General features: G+C 32.0%; 2 protein-coding genes across 2 annotated transcripts; both read right to left on the reverse strand.

Annotated features, from left to right (window-relative positions):
• Positions 1 to 231: 231 nt before the first annotated feature.
• LOC125832962 (uncharacterized) lies at positions 232 to 11,709 on the reverse strand. Its single transcript, XM_049512128.1, has 17 exons — positions 11,539 to 11,709; positions 10,293 to 10,405; positions 9,785 to 9,876; positions 9,578 to 9,647; positions 8,811 to 8,938; positions 8,449 to 8,580; positions 8,220 to 8,359; positions 6,514 to 6,601; positions 5,680 to 5,856; positions 3,633 to 3,797; positions 3,415 to 3,489; positions 3,036 to 3,175; positions 2,813 to 2,930; positions 970 to 1,220; positions 752 to 815; positions 600 to 668; positions 232 to 507 (listed from the first exon to the last, which is right to left on the reverse strand). Exons 2-17 carry the CDS (start codon positions 10,402 to 10,404, stop codon positions 376 to 378), a joined length of 1,953 nt encoding a protein of 650 aa, XP_049368085.1. The 5' UTR covers position 10,405; positions 11,539 to 11,709; the 3' UTR covers positions 232 to 375.
• A 5,431-nt stretch (positions 11,710 to 17,140) lies between these two features.
• On the reverse strand, positions 17,141 to 19,570 carry LOC125832968 (gibberellin 20 oxidase 1-like). The gene is made up of 3 exons (XM_049512136.1): positions 18,922 to 19,570; positions 18,161 to 18,482; positions 17,141 to 17,600 (listed from the first exon to the last, which is right to left on the reverse strand). The coding sequence occupies exons 1-3, from the start codon at positions 19,488 to 19,490 to the stop codon at positions 17,337 to 17,339; spliced, it is 1,155 nt and encodes a 384-aa protein (XP_049368093.1). The 5' UTR covers positions 19,491 to 19,570; the 3' UTR covers positions 17,141 to 17,336.
• Between the last annotated feature and the right edge of the window lie 2,505 nt (positions 19,571 to 22,075).

Consider the following 22,075-nt stretch of genomic DNA (forward strand, 5'->3'; position numbering starts at 1 on the left):
CAAGAAAATTATATGCTAGCCATTACAAAAGTATGCAAGTTGACATCAACACAACATAGACAATTAAAAAGCTTAAAAGAAACAGAAGCAGTTCACATTCCATCTAATATATATGCCTTTCCACTCCCCTCTTCCAAGGATAACAAAATTGGAAGTAAGAAGGAAAGACTGATTTTAACAACAATAAGAGAATATCAACTCTTTACACTTTTTACTCATAACCGAGAAATTCCCGAGGGCCAGTGTGATGCAAGGTTTAGAACTCGGTGAATAACGGGTACACAACTTTACCATTCTCCACTTAAATACTAAGCTTTTGTCTATTGAAGCACTTGAACTTTGAGACGTGTGCTTAAACCACATATCACGCGACTTTTATCCCTTAAATCGGATACTTCGACTAATACCAACATTAATTCCTGTAGTTTCTCCACCATAAGGACCACTTGGTTTCTTAATTTTCTGAACTTGTCCTTCCCTACGTTTCTGAGCCTTTTCATGTTTCCCCTGAGAGAGAGAAGTAGACACAGTTTGTCAACATTGTTTATATAAGGGAACTGGTTCTTTCAAGCACAAGTAATTCTGCTTTAGCCACTTACCCTGTATTTCTTCCTTGGATTTTTATCTTGCTTCTTACGATTACGAGTAAGGCCTCTGTTCTTCTCCATCTAGAAAATAAGGAAACGCCAAGCTTAGTGAAAGAAAAAGGAATGTCATGATTGCAATTGACAGCAAGGCTAATATGTCATACCTGGTAATTTATCTGGCGCTTCCCATCCACAACAGTTTCTGGCGTTGACAGCATAGCTGGGGTTCTACAGTGGCGAATTGTGGTGAATTAAATGACAATTGCAGGACTTAAAAGGATATACATAATAATCCATATTGACGAGGCATCCTCAAAATCTTTCACATGAAAGTAGTTTAGCATGCTTGCTTTAACAATCTTAAAACAATATTGAGTCTAACCTGGAATACATTTTTTCTTTAGCAGCAAGCTTAGCTGAATGTTGCTTTTCGACTTCTCTGTAGAATTCCATATCTGAGTCCATTTCACTGTCGTCAGAAGTAGCAACATCGTCACTTGCATGGTCACCAGGCTCATCATTGACATCATCAGTAGGTTCAACTCCAGCTCCGGCTAGAACTCTCAGTTCATGTTTTCTTCTCCTTTCTCCAATGTCATCTCGTTTAGGTAAATCATCATCACCAGAAATTATCTTCCAAAAGGACAAAACTTGTTATAATACATCTAATTAGGTTAAATTACAGGAGACATACTAGATGAATTTTGAAAGCAGGAAAAGGATTCCATGCAACGAAAATAACTGTAACAGAAATCCAATTTAACATGAGCAAAATAGACACACATGTAGTCGTCAAGTTCGAGCCCTAGGAATGGAGAAATTCCTAGTAAGGAGTACTTCCCCCTAGGCCCTACAATGGCCCCTACGCGATTACCGATTGGTTTCAAATACTAGACAATACCTATTTCTTTTATAAAACAAAAAAGTGAATATATGTACACACACACACACACACATATATATGAATATAATACCCGAGGAAACAGGAAAGGAGAAGAAGTGTCAAAGCAAATTTTGCAGTACCTATTGTCAGCATAAGTGCTTGCACAATTATTTAACCACACTGCATTTATTTGATCTTGTAATACAGACATTTGTGAGGGGTGATTTTGACAGCACAGAAACTTAGAAAGCGAAAGGTTGTCTACATGAACTGGTGTTTCTTGTGTAAGGATGCTGGTGAGGACGTGGATCGTATTTTGTTACATTGCAAATTAGCTACGAGGTTATGGGAGGATATGTTTACATGGTTTGGCGTCACTTAGGTAATGCCAAGATCTCTGAAGGAGTTGATGTCAGCCGGAAGAGAGGAGCTAGGAGAAAGAAGGCACAAGGCGTGGAATGTTACTCCACTAGCTCTAAGCATTTGGAAAGAGTGAAATAGGAGAGCTTTTGAAGGGGTGCGGATGAGCTTTGCTCAATTGAGAAGTAGTCTCCGATCCCTTATTCTCTTTTGGTGCACCCATGTAGTTCTTATTTGTATAGAGGATTGGGTGTCTTTTGGAGAGAACCATATTTTGTAGGTTTCTACTTTTTTGGTATATCTCGTGTATACAGCCAAGTTGGCCTTGTTATTATCAGTGATAACTTACTTGATCAAAAGAAAAAAAAAAGTTTGGAACTCGAAAATGAAGAGCAGCTAAACACATCATGTGCCAACATGAAGGCTTCAAAATAATCCTTATTGCCACAAATTAGAAAACTGTGACATCAAACAGTAGAAACTAGAAACACAGTTGTAGTCACTCTGATAAGCACACTGGAGAACTAAAAACTTAACAATAGCATCCAGTCAAAATGTTACTGAATACGACTCAAATAACATAAATTATGACCTCATTCAATTGCAACATCTAAATATGTAACTTCTTGAGAATATGTGCAAAGATATACTGCTCCGTCACAAATCAATTGGCCATTTATAAATATCAAGGTCAAAGAAGGTTTCCTTTTTTTTTCTTTCACATACTTGGGAATTGCTATAAGAGAAGCAAGAAGGAATAAGGGAAAAATATTAGAGTGACCACCAAAAAAGGAAAAGGGGGCAACTCTATAGCAAAAGAGAGCCATCCACAGAGACAGAAGTTGAAATGACTGTCAAATTCCACAAGTTCAGAGAATCATGTCTCAATGCAGTTGCATACACTCACATAAAAGACATAGGCTATTTATTTACAAGAAAATCAACAAAATGAAGACAGAATTAAAGTAGTTGTGATCCACACCTTGGGTCTTGCTACTTGAGGAGTTAAAAGCCTAGACAGCTTGTTTAAACTTCGTGTCTCACGATTATCTTCAGCACCCATGGCATCATCATCAAAATCATCAGGAGTTGCCAACAGCCTGCATATAATTCATTAGACTTCCCATTAGTGACATGTTTGCATTAATTTATGTTGACTAACAGAAGAGGTAGATGGAGAAATAAATTGCGAAGCAAATTGATACCCATTCAGAAGTCGTGAGCGCTTGTTTTGTTTTTCATTTTTCCGTGCAATGGAACTTAAAACACCTGTCTGCTTCAATTTTTCCTCAAGAGAAGCTCTCATTTTTAACATTTCCATGCTTTGGATACCAACTTGATCATCCTGCCACAATTCTATAATGTTAGTTAATTTGATCTACATCTTACTGGTAAAAAAAGAAGAGATCTGGTGATCTTGCAACAGATAGGAACATGGGTAAAAGAGTTGCTAGAAATAAAAATCACAATGACACTGGCACAAGTCTGGTGACACTTGATTCATATTGTAACAGTGACAGTGGACACACCTGCTGATGGTTGATAAGCAAAACAGAGGTGTGCTTAGATACATACACCATTTACCTGGCGTTTGCGTTTTGATTCCTTTTTCCGTTGACTGTTTAAACCATTTAACTCCGTCAACTCAGCTTCATGAGGCTAAAACAATGGAAAAATTAGACTAAATCTTACAGAGTTGCTCAGTAAAAACAACAAAAGGTTTTAATTCAAAATCAGCCCATAAAAGAAGGAAAAAAATTATGCTTTGAGCAACAAAATAAGATGAATCAAACTGAAATTACCTCTGCTTCTTGAATATCAGTCGACACCACAGAAGGCTTGTCACTAATGGGGAGAGATTCAGAATCCAAGTTCCTTCCCGCCAACTTTACACCAGTTACATTATCAACATTCTTGTGTAACAAGTCTTCTAGTTTAGAAGGAAGATATCCATCAAGTTCTTTCATCTGCAAAAATTAATTTGTTAACACCTATAAAGATAGGAAGAGAGGAGCAGGGTATACGCAATGAAGATAGCCAAGAATCAAATAAAGCAGAAGAACAAGGAGAGGACTTAGCAACTATTTGGCAACATCATTTAGCATCTAAACAAGCTAAAAATGTTTAATCAGTATATGATTAACAAATTTGATACGTTAGTTATGATCAGTTAGCATACTATTCCCACTTCAAATTCTCTAAGACTCGAGAAAACTTGATTAAAAAATTACAGAATCCTTCCACGGAAATCCACATATTTAACTTATTTGACAAATGAGTTTAGCTAGCTATGCTAGACAGATATATTTATCAAACAAATTAAGAAGGCTGGAGAATATTTTTATGGGGTATTCACTTGGAATAAATATGCAAGAGGCACCCAAGGGTTTGGCCTAGTGGTTAATCAAGTGGACAAGGTGTGCAGGTATCTGTGGAGTTAGTCGAGATGTGCACAAGCTGACCCGAATGTCATGGTTACAAGATAAGAGAAAAAAGGCAAGAGTAGGATACTAAGGGTTTTAACTGTTTTGCAAAACAACATGTAAGATAAAGGAAGGATACTTGGGTACGGAAATGACGATTCAGTAAAGGGTGGTAGAAATAAGTGACCTTCATGTCCATTTACAGAGAACTGAAGAAGAGGAAAAAAGGGTTGTCCTTTACATTTTCTGTGGAACAGTAGAACAACCAAAGAAATTTAATCCATCTGTTAGAACTGAATATTTGTGACAGCAGTATGGAATTTAATGCTAAATGGTTTTTTGGTAGAAAGGATAATAGAGGGGCAGGAAAGGAAGCATAGGAAGTTATCCAGATGCAGTCATGGGGGACACAAGGTGAGAAAGACATCATAGAGCTTCTAATGTAGTGGAAAAGAGTTGTTTGAACTGCAGATCGAGGTTCTATTTTTTGTATGTTTGGGAATGAAGGGGACCCAATAGAGCAGAATCAGTACAGAGAATTCATAACTAGACCTTAAGCCCTCGACTAGATTAGAATTGAGGTGTTGTTGATTGATGATCGATAGATATTTGGTACATACATAATATCCAGGATGAATAGATGATTAAGCAATTACTGTATAGAAGGCTTGATGTATAGTCCTTGTAGGTATTTCCCAAACACCATCAAAAAAATTGTTCGCTTATTAACACATAAACATATATTGAACTTACAACCATATCATGAAAAAACAAAATAAACCTTATCTGGGTGATGTAATTTACACCTAAAGATTTCACACTGCTAAATACAGTAATGAAAAAGCACTTTGATGTTGGAGTCGATTTCATCAAGCTTCATATAGAAAAGGGCAAGGGAGGAAGAAGCTGCCGATGGATGAATAAACAAGTTCAGATTAGCACTAAGATACTTTTTACACTAAACTAAAGAAGAAACCGCCCAGATGCAGACAGAATAACATAGACTTTTACAAGGAGGGTGAGTTAAAGAATTGAAACCTTTGTCAAACTTATAGATATATTTCATAAGTATCAACTAGCTAATAAAGTGCCCTCTAGCTTTGTCCATGAGCAAAATAACTACACTATGTGTTAACCTTTTCCATTTTTAACAGCTAATGGTAGTACCTTTATATTGAAAGTCTGCTGATTACCATATGAGGTGGTCGGCAAATAAATGTTTTCAACATGTGTATGTGAACACAATTCGCTTGGCATATATCTCAAAGATTAGATAAAGCAGTCTTATCTCATCAATTATGCATATACCACATAAACAAGTGACTGATTTTCCAGCAAACAATGTCATCATAAACAGAATTAACAAAAACTGGCAAGCAGTAATTTGGCCATGTTTCGTTGTTTGAATCCTATGATGAGTTCTAACCTTATTCAACAGATTCTTGACCTCCACAAGGCGTGAAATGACTGGATGATCACGCACTGGCTGCCCCTCAGATTTGAGAAGAAGGTAGAAAGATATAGCTTGGCAATATGACAGCAGAAGCAGCTTCTCCACCTCAAAGTAGTGCATCCCGCCTTTTATCATAGTCTTTCCATTAATCTTAATAGAGAAAAACAGAAGTTAAATGCTGACAGGTGCAATATTACCAAAAACTGCATTCAGTTTCTAACTAGAAGAACGACAAATTCCATTGTTATATGAGTCAACTCTCAACTTTTTAACTAAAATTGTCAGTTACACTACCCCAACCAATCATTTCTAAACCTTCATTATTTCATCCTTTCAGCTGAGCATCTTTATAACAGTAACAGATCCCAAGTAACTAACTACAAAAACTGTCACCGAAGAACCCGAAAACTGTTTAAAGGGAACCACAGCCAAGCAGGTCTAAAATGTATGTGTGGATTTCACAATGTAAATAGAATTATTTTTTTTGATAACCGAGAAATCCGTATGTGACCCGCTCTTTGGACCAATCACAGCCTTCTAAACTCGATGGATAATGGGCCCGCCCCTCTACCCTTCTCCACTTAAATACCGGGATTCGCTTTGCATGGCGTGGGGCTTGAACCTGCGACCTAAGCCACAAATCCTCCACCTTTTGCCACTTGAGCTAGGCCTTGGGGGCGTAAATTGAATTTGGCATTTGGCGAGAACGCCAATACGCAGTTAGACTAGTATCTTCCTCAGCAGACTCAGGTTTGAATAGCATAATAGCGACCGACCTGTAGTTAGTGGAATTTTGAATCCACATACCTTGTTGAATAGGGGATTAACTTTGTTATCGAGCTGCTCAAGCGCTTCACCAAGCTCAGACAGCAAACCAACCAATTCAGGTGCAGAACTGTAATCACAAGAAGATCATAGATCAGAAGCACAACTTTTTTAATGAGAAACAAGTCAGAAGCATCATATAACCTGCAAAAGTAAATGTTAGCAACCTCCCAGACAATATCTAGCCAACGACATTAGAAGCAGACAACACACATCGAAGATTCTTACATTTGATTCGAAAATCACAAGCATGCAATGTAGAATTCCATAAAAGAAGGCCATTGTGCCGTGACGGACGGACATTTCAACTGAACACTTCTGATCCTGTACAATAAATTTGGACAGGGGGCTAACTACATATTTAGTGATCTCGTCCAGGGGATAACTAGATATTTGGTAATCTCATCTATATATCATGGACTGAACTCCATTGTGAATCCTCAGATCTTGTGAAAGCTCCATTTCATTCTTCCTTGTTGAAATGAACACATCGACACCTCTGAAGTAGCTCCCTGACTCCCATGCCTCCGTATAGCTAGCTACGTTTGACTACTCCTTTTAATAAGCATGGCGTCTGGGAAATTTCACGGGGTACATGCTACCTCCCGCCAACAGAGGTACTGGTTAACCCGGTCCACCAAGACAGATGGGAAGAAATCAAATTACCTAGTGTTTTTGCCTTTGTTGGGGTTTGAACCTGAGACAACTACCCTTGAATACTCAACATCTTGATCTTGTGACTCCATTGCGACCCACAAGCCTACTTTTCTCCTTGTTCTACATGATCTTAATACAAATAAAAGCTTATGAGGCACATTTAAGAAAATAGATGCAGTGGTTACTAACATCTAGTGGCCCCGCTTCTCAAGATCTTCTGGCATTGCACTCTTGACCTACCACTTTGCCTCGATAATAAATTGTACTTCCTAGACATAGAATCAACTTCCTCATAAAAAAATGTGAAGCCATTGATAACAATGTGACACAAGGCATGCTCCCTCTGGCTTTCTTCTATTGCACAATTATGAGTTGCATTATCAAAAAAGTGTCATTGAGATCCAATTTCCTTATTTTATCAGTAAGCTTCTCTGCTTAGCATGGTATTCAATATCCTGAAGTCCGCCATCTCCGTGCAGAACAGATATGTAACAGGGACAGCTGCTAACTATCGGAACTTCCTACTGAAACCTCTGACACTAACATACCATGATCCATTTTTAAATGGTCAAATTGAGGATATTGCAGAAATGGGTCCTCAAATATCATTGTCATATTGGAGTCTGAACTGAGCAACACATAGAGTTTTTGTTCTTTTGTCAACTTCCACAACAAAGGTAGGGGTAAGGTTTGTGTACATCCTACCCTTCCCAGATCCCACTTACGGGACTACAGTAGGTATGTTGTTATTGTTGTTGTTGTCAACCTCCACAACCTTTAGCTGTAAAATTAAATATAAACTATTCTGTAGGAAAACTTAGTTCATCACCTGCCATTTTCTCTTCTATTTTGCTTTCCCGATTATTGAGAATGTACTGATATCTATTTAATTGTAACTTATTTGCCTCCCTTTTCCTATACTGATATTATCATGATACATTACATAACATTATCGACAATGACAGGCAATAGAACTTAAAAGAAGTAACATTTTGCCCTGAAATTAGCATATGCTGGACAGAGAAGCTCACCTATAGACAACATCCATTTGCTCTTCTTTTGTCAAAGCATTCAAATCCTTCTGCACTTCCTCATAAGCAGTGCCAGTTTCATTTTTGGCTTCTCCATCTGCAGAAACTGCTGATCCAGGTTTTCCTTGGACCAAAATTTCCTGCAATGTTACCCATAAGATTCCACTTCCAACCTCAAAATATAAGAAAGAATCATCAAATGAACATTGATATAAATTGAATTTCTCACCTCAAATGTGAGTTCATCATCTTCAATCCCAAAATCCGCTGCAGATAGGGATTTAGCTTTTTTCTGCTGCATTCTCAATACCTCTGCCTCCTCCTCGGCAATAAGGTCCTCATCACTTGACTCTTCAACATACTAACAAACAAAAATGTTCAAGTGACATCAAGTATTGCATGCAAATGACGACATGATCAAAGAACTATGTTACAGCCTACAGGTACTGTTGAAACAGTAAGGAGAGGATAATCCTCTGACATCATATTGTTGTCTCTAAAGCCAGTAAAGTATTGGTTTCTCCAAGCGTGCCTTATATAATTATGTCATAAAAGAATAAAAGTTAAGCAAATAATTAGGTGACATGCTACCTCTTTATTTTGATAATAAATGTTCTTTCCCCTTCCCCACATTTCTTCTTTCTCCTGTTCAGCCTCATCATGCATTTCATCCTCGACCCCACCCATAGTAGCTTGTAAATATTTCTGTGTCCTTGCAACTAAAGCAAAAATAGGTACTCAAAAAAATTATATATTAAAAGACAGAAGATCCAAGGAAATATGGCAAAAATGAGGCATATATTAACAGATCAAGAACCAAAAGAAATGTAAAAGCTAGAACCCGAAGGAAACAAATTTGCTTATTAATTCAACAAATAAGTATGGAAGGAGCCTTCCTCCTGTCATCTATGTGTAGAAGCTCAGTTCAGAGAAACTTAAGAACTAGGAGCCACAGTAGAAATAGTAACTAAGTGGTTAGACCTACTGAGCTTCGTGCAATATTACACAGTTCGAACACACCATTAATATTTAGTCTCCGGCTTAATTAGCCTCAATTCAATAATCAAACACTAGGAATTCCTCTCACCACCACCCCACATGCATTTTCAAAATCTTAATGAGAGTAAAAGGCTGCTATATTTCTATTCTGCTTTTTTTTTCTTTTTCTTTTCCATTTTTTGGGAGAGGAAACTCCTTAAATAAATCTAAACTGATCTTATGCTCTATGTTGCCTTCAGAAGCACTAAAAGGGAATATCAGAGAAGAATTTCATAACAAACAAACAGGATAGGCAATTCAGCTAAAGTATTTCATTTCAATAACAAAAGGCAGTCACAAGTTCGAATTTAATTGCATACTTTTAGCACCAAGGCCAGTAAGTTCAGCATCATCAAAGTCGTCATCTTCATCCTCCTCATCTTCATCCTCCTATACAAAGGAAACAGTTCCCCAACCTTGAGTAATTAGTTGACTTGCTTTACATCAAATTAGTACTCTAATTTCTTAATACAGTTTATAAGCCTTCAGTATGAAGATAAAAGTTGCAAAAGAAAACTCATTATCACCTTAAGATCATACACGGGATGCTCATTATCCTCATCCGACTCTGCCGAATCTTCATTAACATTCAGTGGAATGATATCTCTCTTTTCATGAACTACAAATTAACCAAAAATATTAGTAACAGATAAATTCTTTAACATGTAAAAACATTTTTTTATAACACACTCCCTCGCCCCTCGCCCCTCGCCCAGCTATAGCTTCGCCTACAGGTTCAGCAGAATCCAATAAGTTTGGCTCAAACCTTATAAAGCTGCATTTTTTTAAGATTCAGAATCCATAAACTCAAAACACTAGCTCAATCTTTGCTCTAATGCTCTCTCTCCATCCATGGACTCAAAAAAGTAAATTTCTCTCTAAAAAAACAATTTTTTGCATATATATTCTTGTATCTAATGCTACAACAACAAAATAATAAGTATAATCCCACAAATGGGGTCTGGGGTTTTTGTATCTTATGCTAACTTTGATAAAAAGATAAGTAGTTAGAGTTTATAAAAGGGAAAAACTTACAGGCATCAATAGCATCATTCATCATATCATCATCTTCATTGTAAAAATCAATTTTTGATTTCTTTGGAGGGTTGTTTTCCTTCTTCTTGAACTTTCCTGATTTCTTTCCCATCCTGTAACTTGGAGGAACTGAAGCAAAGGGTTTAACCTAAATCTCCAAAAGGTTAAACCTTTATTGAGAGAAACTGTTTTCTTGAACAAATACAGAAGAGTTTCAAAGGCCTTAAGGAACTAAACCTTTATAAGATTATAGTTATTTTTTTGGTTTTTGGTTTTCTCCCTTTTTATTTTCATTTTTTTTCTCATCAAAGTTTTTCAATGCTTTGTGTTTATGACAAATAATACTAATTTTTTATGATTATGTATAATTTAATAATATAAAATATATATTAAATAATCATTCGTGAAAAATATTATGACTATACATGTCATATATTTAAGGGATTTTTGACCCGATCCAAATAAGAAAAAAATTAAGGAAAAAGAACACTTGTAGCAAAAAAGAAAAATTATTTAGAAGCACTACCTCTTACTTTCGTACCTCCCTTTTAACTACTAATGCACCTTCAATGGTTGATACTATTAGAGTATATATATATATATAGTCATGGTATATATTAATATTCCGATTTTCTAGTTTCATACCTAAACTATAAGGTGTGTCAGTTTCCTATCATCGATAATTTATCAAAACACACTTCTAACTATTTCGAGTTTCATACCTAAACTATAGGTATGCATGAGTTTCATACCTGACCTATAAGGTGTGTTAGTTTCCTATTGAAACTATCATCGATAATTTATCAACACACTTTTAATTATTTCGAGTTTCATACCTGAACTATAGCTAATGAACCTTTAATGCTTGATAGCATCAAAGTGTATATATATATATAGTCATGGTATAAATTAATATTCTGATTTTCTAGTTTCATACATGAACTATAAGGTGTGTCAATTTCCTATTGAAACTATCATCTATAATTAAAACACACTTCTAACTATTTCAAGTTTCATACCTGAACTATAGGTATGCGTGAGTTTCCTACTTGATCTATCATGAACTATTTATCAAAACATACCTCAACTATAAGTTGGTGATATTTCTAGGTAGGAAATTCGCACACCTATTCATTTAGGTATGAACTCTAAAAAACTAAGTACTTATGTTTTTAACCCTTCCCTCTATTTGAAAAATAGACAAAAAGCACTAATGGGCTGAACATACAATTTCATTGATGTTTACCTTAGTGAGTGCAACGAAGAAGACGAATGAGCAGCGTCAGGCGAGGCGGAAACCGGCGGCAGCAGTGACGTGGCGGCTCTGAGCAGCAGCCGGCGATTAAGATTTGTCGACTTATTGGGTATTTGCAATTTGGAACCCTACAACTTGTTTGAATGTTTGTAATTTTAGTTTTTATATACCTAATTTAAAATTAATATAACTTTTGATATCTTTATGAAAAAAAGAAAAAAAAATCTTTCAGCCAAAATTCAAAAATGAAAATAAGAAGTATTGAAAACACTTCTAAATTTGACACAAATTATTAGTTTCATCTCCGAATGATAGTCTTAAAACCAATCATTACTTGATTAACTGAACTTAGATACACATACGATCTTTCAACATGAATGAAATACATTCCTAATTCTCGTCAAGTTTAGGGTGTTTTCAATACTTTTTCGATATTTTAATAAGAGTCATACACTCCTACAAGAGTTTGAGACAACTTGTTATGTCATGTGAGAGATCATTGGTATATCTAAATTTAGTTAGTCAAGTAGAGGGGTGTTTTTAAGATTGTCAATAATTCAGGACAAAACTAATAATTTATGTCAAATTTTGCGGTGTGCTCAATACTTCTCTCAAAAATCTACAATATATCGAGCTTCTTTTTTACGTCTAATTTTTTCGAATCTACAAAATAATTTAAAGTCGAACATCCAAATATTAATAGATTGAACAAAATAATAATTAAAAAAAAAATCACAAATACTTTCATAAATGTTTCAACATCTACATGTGATTTCTCCTAATCTCATTTCTCTTTTGTTTTTATGCAGATAATATTTTCATGTTGATTTGTTTCTTGATCCATACATTTATTCCATAAATCAAATCCCTCAAAATCATATTCGATTTACTATGAAGGATTTGGTACCTTCACAGCTTCACTTTGTGCATAGATCAACTGACATGCCAATGGAGAGTTGCTCTATTACTGTCTTTGATTAATAATTGTACATGTACTCATCACGTAAATTGTAGATGAAAATTTTTGAATGAGCAAAAACGTGTCATAGATTTGAACTTTATTCCTTCTAAGTCATGTATTACGAAGCGCTCTAATACAGTATACAATGTCCCGATGAAGGAGAAGTAGGCAACTCTATAAAATTATCATCAGTATGGGTCAAGAAAATGGGGATAACTTCCATCTTGAAAGTTATGTGGCGTATTTATAAGATATATCAATGATTTATCTCTAAGAAATTTTTTTTACTTCTTTTTCAATTTTGGAGTTCTCCAAATACCTACCCCTATATAATCAACTTTCTAAAAACACTTTATCAAGTTATTTTTCATAGTGTTATAGTACGACACATAGAAAATTACTATTTGAGAAAAGTAACGATATGATGGATTTACAGAAAATAGCGAAGTACATGAATTCTCTATCTCTTTTCTTTTCTCAGAGAGAGGGGAGCAAACTCTCGACCTTACATATACACACTATTACTATAACTTAAACATAACATACTATGTCCATTTGGCCTCCACAATAACTTGAACTTTTTTGTGTTACTTATTAGTAGAGCTTGTTTATAGTATCTCTACTTTTTTTTAATCATGTATAAGTTCGGGATGCCAAACTCAACCCTCATAAATGATCAAATTTGTTTGTTTTTTTTAAATAAAATAAAAAATCTCTAAATCAAATATATTGCATTTTGTAAGTACAATTTCTCCGTTCAAATTTATGTTAAAATAGAAAAATTACATCCAATACGGATTCAAAGACTCCTTATATGTGAATTTCAAAACATTTTCTTGGAGTATGAACTTTTAGAAGTTAAATTTCACCATATTGTACTTTTACGAGAAAAAAATACTGAAACTAATAAAATACTAGATAATCCCATATTATTTATTTTCACCTTTCGATGGAGTTTGAAGTAAACAGAAAAAGATAAAGAAGTAGGTCTTCGCACTCTTTTAAGTTGAGGGTATTCTTAACCAAATATTTCTTAAAATTAATTTTGAGATTATAACTTGATTTCAAATAACAAGCCAATAGTAAATTCACTAGGGGAGAATCCTAACCTTTAGCAACTCTTCTAAAGCACTTATTTGGGCCAAAAATTTAGTTTTAAGCATAAATATTGTTGGGCTACATACAACTAGGCCTCTTGGTCTTTACTTGTGGGTCTATTGGACTCTTTATTTTGGGGTCATTCGCATAAATGCTCCTATTTGATGGTGCTCTTAAATTTGTGTTTTTTTAAAATTGTAGTCTTTATTTATTGTTGCTAGTATAGAATTCGTTATAACAATTGTATAGCCAATTTCTACATGATTAAAATTGATAAAAAGACAAAAATAAATATTTATCAGATTTGTTGAATTAGTGTTTAGTATTAAAAATACCAAAAAGAATCCAAAACATAACCCCTTTCACCCTCTACAACAACACACAACAAATTTATCATACTCGTGTTTCTTATATTAAGCGATCGTAACATTTTATTACGTTTTATTATTGTTACACTAAAATAAAGATTCCACAATTCACATGAGCTTCCGTTGCATTGCGTCAAACTATTTTTAAAATAGCTCCAAATATAGATAAGGTTAAATTTGTAAGATATCACGACAAAAAAAATTGATAGAAAGCAACATTTTTGTATTATTTCTTGTCCAATAAACAATCGACGACAAACATATACATGAAGAGACTCGAGTCATTTCCATGCACTTAATTTGATATAACAATTAATAATAAAACAAAATTGAAATAAAAGGTTGACACCACAAACTACAATTTAGTTGCTTTCATGAAAAAATATTTAAAGTTCATAAGAAAATTAATACTATAGTATTATTTTTTTAAAAAAAAAAAACATTATATAAAAACAACGTGTCAAATCCCAATTCTAGCCAAGACAAATTAAGAGATATAGCCATATAGGAGTTAGTGTTCTTGTTTTAATTATTACAAACAATTTTGTCCTTTTCCTTAATTATATGTGAATAATTTCATTTCATTATCAAAATAAAATGTTGGAAGAAAAGACAAATTAAGAAAAATGTAAGAAGATAATTATAAAGATTATCCACGTCATGTGTGATAACTAAAACCACTACTTTAATAAAGTAATTAGGAACGTTGTCCCAAAATGGTCAAAATTATATGTATAATTTTTTAATATATATTTATATACATAATATAATTTTTATTCATAAATATTTTTTGCTATTTTATTGAGAATATTTTTTTCTATCATGTATTTTTTTTAGTGAGCTGATTTAGCAAAAAATTAGTGGAAAAATCATATCTATAACACAGAATTTTAACTGATTCGCGATGGAAAAAAATATATTTGTTTCTAGTAATTAACGATTTGTTTTTTAAGTCGAAGTCTATCGAAAATAGTCTCTCTATTTTTCAAAGATAAAAATAAAATCTATGTTTGTCTTACTCTCCTCAAATTTCACTTATAAAACTGCATTGAACATACTATTATTATTGTTGTACAATCATCACAGAATTATTGTCTTTGTTTGGTTTCATATCTGATTATTTTTACTAGTATAAATAATAATTCATAACACAACAAAAATAATACTACAAGACAGAATTCAGAATTTTTAAAAAAGAAAAAAATTGTTTCAACAACTGGTCGTTCTTTTTGTCATGTAAGTCTATATTTGCTTATGAATATTCAAAAAAATTGTAGTTAACGGACATTTTACTATTTAATTATTCATGTATTATGATAAATTAATATTTTTACTTCTATCATCGTTTAGATATGGGACAAAAAAAAATATTTTCAAAATTTGAATTCTCTTAAATTTATCGTCCGATTAAATATGAGACTCAATTAATTTTATTTTTAGGATTCAAATTTAAAATGTTTATAGTTAATTAAACACACAATAGTGGCATTTGGCACAAATAGCATGCAATACAAACAAAGGGGGATTTGTCGTTTTTATATCTGTCAAATGGCTATAAAGGTTCATCAATGTCTAGGCCCTATTATTGTCATGTTCTTCGTCGGAAAATTATGTTTTATATATATAAAAAAAGATTAAAATATTTTTATATATATAATAAATTATCGAATTTCTAGGTAAATTGTTTGATTTCATCGTTGACAAACAAAATAAAGGATATTTTACATTGTCGGGCTATATTTATTTGTTTTAGTAGACAACTTTCATTTTTTTTTCAAGATTGTAATCCCCTCTTTTTATTGAGAATTACTTGTAAATACCTTTTAAATGATTTTATAACATAAAACTCCTTTATATTATTAGTAAACACTAATTAATTAATGTTCATTATCTGTGCTCTATTAATTAAAAAATTAAAAATTGCAACAGGTGTTAATTATGAGGTAATTAGAGTTACATGGTGGGGACAAACATACTCTCCATAATATTTTATATTTATTGTTGCTGGGGCGAGAATTAATATATAGTTTTGATATTGTTATTGAACTTTTGATAACCTAAATTAGTAAAAATAAATAAATAGTAATTGACCTAACACATAAAACTCAGAATAAATTTATATTGTCAAATTTAACTATTTAAGTGTTGTATTAACTTTTTTTTTTCTTTTTTCATGATGTCGATTCTCATTTTGAGGCCTGGATTAATACAAATTTGCTTCGCATATGATTAATTAAAACAAAAAAATGGATCCCTAACATTATTTTAAAAATACTTTATGTGTTCGTAAAATTTTAAGAAATTTATATACTGGTGGACTTTAGATCTTATTAAATTATTTTACTTTCTCACTCAATGTCAAAAACTACTTAAAACTTTTAATTAATATAAATATGTAATATTAAATATAATAAAAGGAAAAATGCTCCATATCAAGATAGGGAAGGAAGGAGTGTTGCTCCATACCAAGACAAGGAGCAAGACAATGGCCTAAGTGTTCTTTTGGCATTTTTCATGAAGTCACAAAATTCGAAATTTGCAGATGTAAAATAATTCCTAATTATAAATAAATGAAATGAAATAAAATAAAAGAAAACCAGACATATCATACACTTGCACAAAAATCCACATTTTAAAATATTGAAAGAATTGTCAATTTCTTGTACCACTCTACTACTAATGGATTCTTCCTCATAGAGAGTACTATTTCTATTTTCTACTACTATTATTTCCTAAATGATTCATTCCTCCTTGGATCTATTTGACACTTATACAACAAAAATAACATAGACTTAATATATAATCTATTTCTTAAATTTGGCAGCATATTTCTTTAAGACATTTGAATGAATAAGTCTTATTTTAATTGAATATCTCAACTCCTAATAAAGTATTATTTCAATTAGACATGAACGGTTCAGATTTTCTAATTTATTTTTTTTGCATATGTTCTTGTTCATCTCTTAATTGATTAACTATCAAATAGATGAATGAAAGCAAGGGTGATTTTTTTCCTTCAAAATTTAAATAAAAAATATCTAAATAAATTACTTTATTAAGAGTTGTTGTGTTCAATTGAAACAAGATTTCCTCCGTTTCATGTTAATCTAGAAAATATGTTTAAAAATATGAAGTTTATGTTCCTGATAAATTTGAACCATGTCTGAAGATATGTAAAACTAATCATAGTCTTTATTCTTTATTCATTCATGAGTCAAATAAATTACAAAATTGATCATTCATACAACTACTACCTCCTCCCCCCCCCCCCCCCCCTCCCTCCTCCCTCCATAATGTTCCATTTCTATGTCCTCATCAAAACATGTACAACAAGGTTACATAGATGTTTATTGAGGAGATAGTTAAGGATGTGTTTTTTTAAGCCAATTTGAGAAAGTTTGTAGAGTGTTCATATCAGCTCTATATTGCTTTTGTGTAAATTCTAATAAGGTTGGCCATGTGAAATCTGGATAAATTCTTGGATTGTTGGAATCCACCAATTCAATTGGTGGGGTCACCACCTTATCTTTCTTGGGACAAAGAAAAAAAGTAAGTGATTTTCTAGGTACTTTGTTGTTTACCAGCGCTCTATGCAAGCAACTTTTATATCTTCCATTTGATAGTGCCTGCAAATAATTAGGGAAAGTCCAATTAGTATATGAGTATATATGTATGAACATTTGGACAAATTCAACTAGCTAGGTGTGCATGCATCACTACTAGAAATTCATGAATTGTCAGAATGTCATTAATAATTTGGGATTTTCAATGAAAATTATATTCATAAGATCAATTTTTGACGAGCTTATTGATATCGTCGGAATAAGTTCCATGGGAAATATGTGTATTCAACTAGGTGCATGACAAGAGTAACTAAAGTCATCATGTTGTTGAAAGTGTTGTGCATCGTCACTACTGAAAAAACGTGATTTTTTGATAAATTTCTATCGGAAATTGGCTTGTCAGAAATGTTTTAGACAAATTTTTGATTGAAAAACCTCATATTAATGAGAGGGGAATGGAATTTCACTTATTTGTAATGCATCTCATCATCTGAAAATTAGAGAATATATTTTTAGATATGATGATCACACACTTTAATCTGGTATCATTATACGTACGAGCAATAATCAAGACTTCTAATCTCAATATTAGTACGTGAAGGGGCATGTTGAAAATTCGTTACCATGAATGTGTCGCCTATGTTAACAACAAAAGCATTGAAATTTGGAGTGATGGAGTGCCACTCATTGTCCACAAAAACTTGAAGCCCACCAACACTATCTTGATGGAGAATAGTTAATGATGTGGGATCACAATGAGGCCCTGTCCCTAAAGTGAGTTCTGGTTTTTGACATGTTGGATAGTAATTTAGTCTCATTATGGACTCATTTCCTTGAAAGAATTCTTTGAAGTGGTTCTTGCTCACACCAAGGCTCAATCCCAAAAGTTCCATGATCCCTAGAGAAAGGGTGCTCATGGCATTGCAATATTCTTGATAAATCTTTCTATAAAAACAAAACAAAAAGATCAATTAATATAATTGGTGAGAGGGGAAAACTTTTCATTTTATTTGATGATTTTAACTTGACACGAAATTTAAGAAAGAACGATGATATTTTTGGCATATACTGCTAAAATTATTTTTGGACTTTGATGTTTTAGACATGATATTTTCATGACTATAAAAGTAAATCATTAAGGGGAATGATTATTGCTCGTATAGATTCTTGACACATACCAAAGAACGAAAGATTCTTGACACATACCAAAGTATCCTTAAATTATTTTAAATATAACATGACATTTCTATGACAATAAAAATATGTCAAAGGATATATGAAGTTAAAGTTTAGAGTTTTCAAATATAAAAAGTTCGTCGATACTTTTGAAATAGTCTAAAAAATAAAAAGTATTACTAAAACATAATTTTGCATTAACTCTTACCCAATATGACTAAATTGTTCACCCAATGTCCTTTGAAAATATTGTTCAACTATGTGTGATGAGCCCTCCTCATCAGAGTACTGAAAAGAGAGTGTTTCTTTCCAAGGCAACTTAGATGAAAACCTTCCAATAAAGCTACTAGCATACCCACAATGTTCTCCAACCCTCCTTTGTGCTTTTTGCTTCTCACAAAGTGGCAATTCAAAGAACTTGTCTATGTAAACATGGGCTTTTTTTATGAGATTTGTGTCAACCCCATGATTAGTTACTAAGAAAAAACCATGTTTTGTACATGCTTCATTAACAAGTCTAGTTGCTTTCTTGATTTCAATAGGGTCATTTGAAAGTACCCCACTTAAGTCTATAAGTGGGACTTGTAGTTCTCTAGTAACACTAGCACAATTTGGCTTCTCATGGTCTGGCCATATGAATTGGCTTGGTATGTTTGACTCATTTTTCATCAAAGATGCATCAAAACTCAATGACTTATTTGTTTTGATGTTATCATATTCTTGACCTTCTTTGGATGTCATGTTGTTATTTCTTGTGATCATACAATCAATTGCCATTATGTTGCATGTAACTTATAAAATTTTCTTGATCTTTGATAGTAGTGACTAATGAGGAAAAAAAAAAGATGTAGAAAATAATAGTAGTAGTAAGAGATAAAGGGAATGATAAGTTAAACAAAATTTGGAATCTTATATAGGCCCTTTTTCATGGTGTCATTAGCACAAAAAATAAAATAATAATTCCAAAAATTGACTATTTTTCTTGGAAGGGCTTATAAATGGTTAAAATTACATTTTGGTCCATAACTTATTTTGTCTTTTGTACATGTTTGATAGGAAAGTGATTCCCAATAGTGTGCTTTGTCGTTTCTTTTGATGGGACTCTACATCTTATAGGCTATGCTTATACATCTACTCTCTCCGATGTGGATTCAGAATTTAAACATTACGTGTTATAATTTAAAATTTTAGCATAATAATAACAATATATTTAATATAATTTTATAATGGAGTGTGGAAAGATAAGATATATAAATACCTTATCTTTATAAGGTAAAACGTTATTTTCAATAAAATTTCGATTCAAGAATAAAATTTTGATATAACTTATATAATTTAATGGTATGAATTCTATACATCATCCATCCCATTTTATGTACTATAAATCTCTCAACCTGAATTATCATCATTTATATATTAAAATATTTCTCAATTATTCTCTTTTTCTACCTGAATGATATCAGATAGAAACAAGGAACAAATAACAATTGTATTTGTGTTTTGATTAATATAAATATTCGATAGCTAAGATTCACAAACATATAATAACTAATAAGTGAAAATGTATTTTTGATCATTATTTTTTAATTAAATGATTGAAATCAAAAGAGTTATATATATATCTTATTGAGTATTGATTTTGTTTAAGAAAATAGACACAAGAATCCAAATAATGCAAACGTGTAAATCAATAGACATTTTGTGTATTTTATTTTATTTTTTAAAATGGAGATGCTCATAATTGTGCCTTTCTTATAATTAGCATTTCAAAAACGTGTATGGACCGAAAAAGTTAAACAAAGTAAGACGACACTAATGGGGTTTTAGTGAACCAAGCACGAAGAGACGATATCTATAAAAAAAAAAAAATTGGAATATTAAATTTATATCATTAAAAATAAGATAAATTACTTGTTATAATAATATTATATATGAAATTTTAATGGCAAACAAAAATAGTCGATAAATTAAATTGAAAAAAATGTTATCAATATTCGATTATCGACTAAACAAAATTGTAGACATTGTTTGTATTTTATTTTATTGGTCTATCAACTCAGTTACTAGTTTTTGAATTTCTTTAATGATTAAATCAATAACCGAATAAGATATATTAAATTTAATTGATATATATATATATATATATATAGTCTTTGATCCTTTTTTGTTGATTAATATGTTTAGTAGATATTTTCAAGAGAAAATATTGTAAGAAATTTAAAAAGAAAAAAAATAGCATTACTGTCTTACTTCGAAATAAGTTTATCATCTAAACCGATAATCCAATTATAAACGTCCACTAATTGATAATTAAGTTTCTCAGTCGTCAGTTTAACATATCTACACTATTAATAACTAATGAATCAAATCAATAAAATTTAATGTATCTTACGTGACGTAAATCTAGATTAGTAAGATCATCATGCAAATTGATATTAGACAACAGATATAAAATGAAAAAAAGTATTATTGATGGTGTAGTTTTTTTGTTAAAAGTTATAGATACATAACGTTCGACAAAGTAGTTTATCAACATGGCCAAAAAATACACAATATAATTAGTGAAAATGATTAAATAAAAATTTAACCCTTCCATCAATCATTCTTATATTTGAGTTTTTTTGAATAATAAAGTGGAAATGATGCTTAGCATCGAACATCTTCGAATTACAAAATTCAAGAAAACTCCAAGGTAGAAGATTTAGTTGTCCTTTGAATAATTAATCACAAGTATATGATAATGTTTATTCCAAAGAATTAGGTGCTTGCTGAAAGCAAATGGGATGAGATATAAAGAGAATTTTCAATTGGACTTTTTTGATAAGTAGCATCGAGAGTTTGACTCGAATTAAAAAGTTAGGAATTACTTTTGTGTCAGTTGATAAGTAGCGTTGAGTTTGCATCGAATTAAAAAATTAGAAATTTCACTAAAAGGGTTAAAGATATATATATATATATATATATATATATATATATAGGTCCTATCTAGAAGAAATTTCTAGTTTAAAAGATATAAGTGTATGTTGACAAGTGGTGTTGGGTTTGGGTCGAATTAATAAATTAGGAATTTTAATAAAAGTATTGAAGATTTACTATAGATATAATTTTTAAAAATACAAGTGTCAATTGACAAGTAATATTAAATTTGCGTTGAATTAAGAAATCGGAAATTTCATTAAAAGTGTTTATAAAGATTTAATATATATGAAAAGTAATTTTCGACCTATATATTATTTCAACTTACCAATGTCCCATTCAACCTACACGGTTTCATCATCGTTATGCATGCACCCCACACAATTGTATATATATAAGTTTTAACTAAAATGATTGAAAGAGATTCAATCAATTTGAACATTTAT

Source organism: Solanum verrucosum, unplaced genomic scaffold (genome assembly GCF_900185275.1).
Source record: "Solanum verrucosum unplaced genomic scaffold, falcon-dt-bn FXZP01000016.1, whole genome shotgun sequence".
NCBI classification, from domain to species: domain Eukaryota; kingdom Viridiplantae; phylum Streptophyta; class Magnoliopsida; order Solanales; family Solanaceae; genus Solanum; species Solanum verrucosum.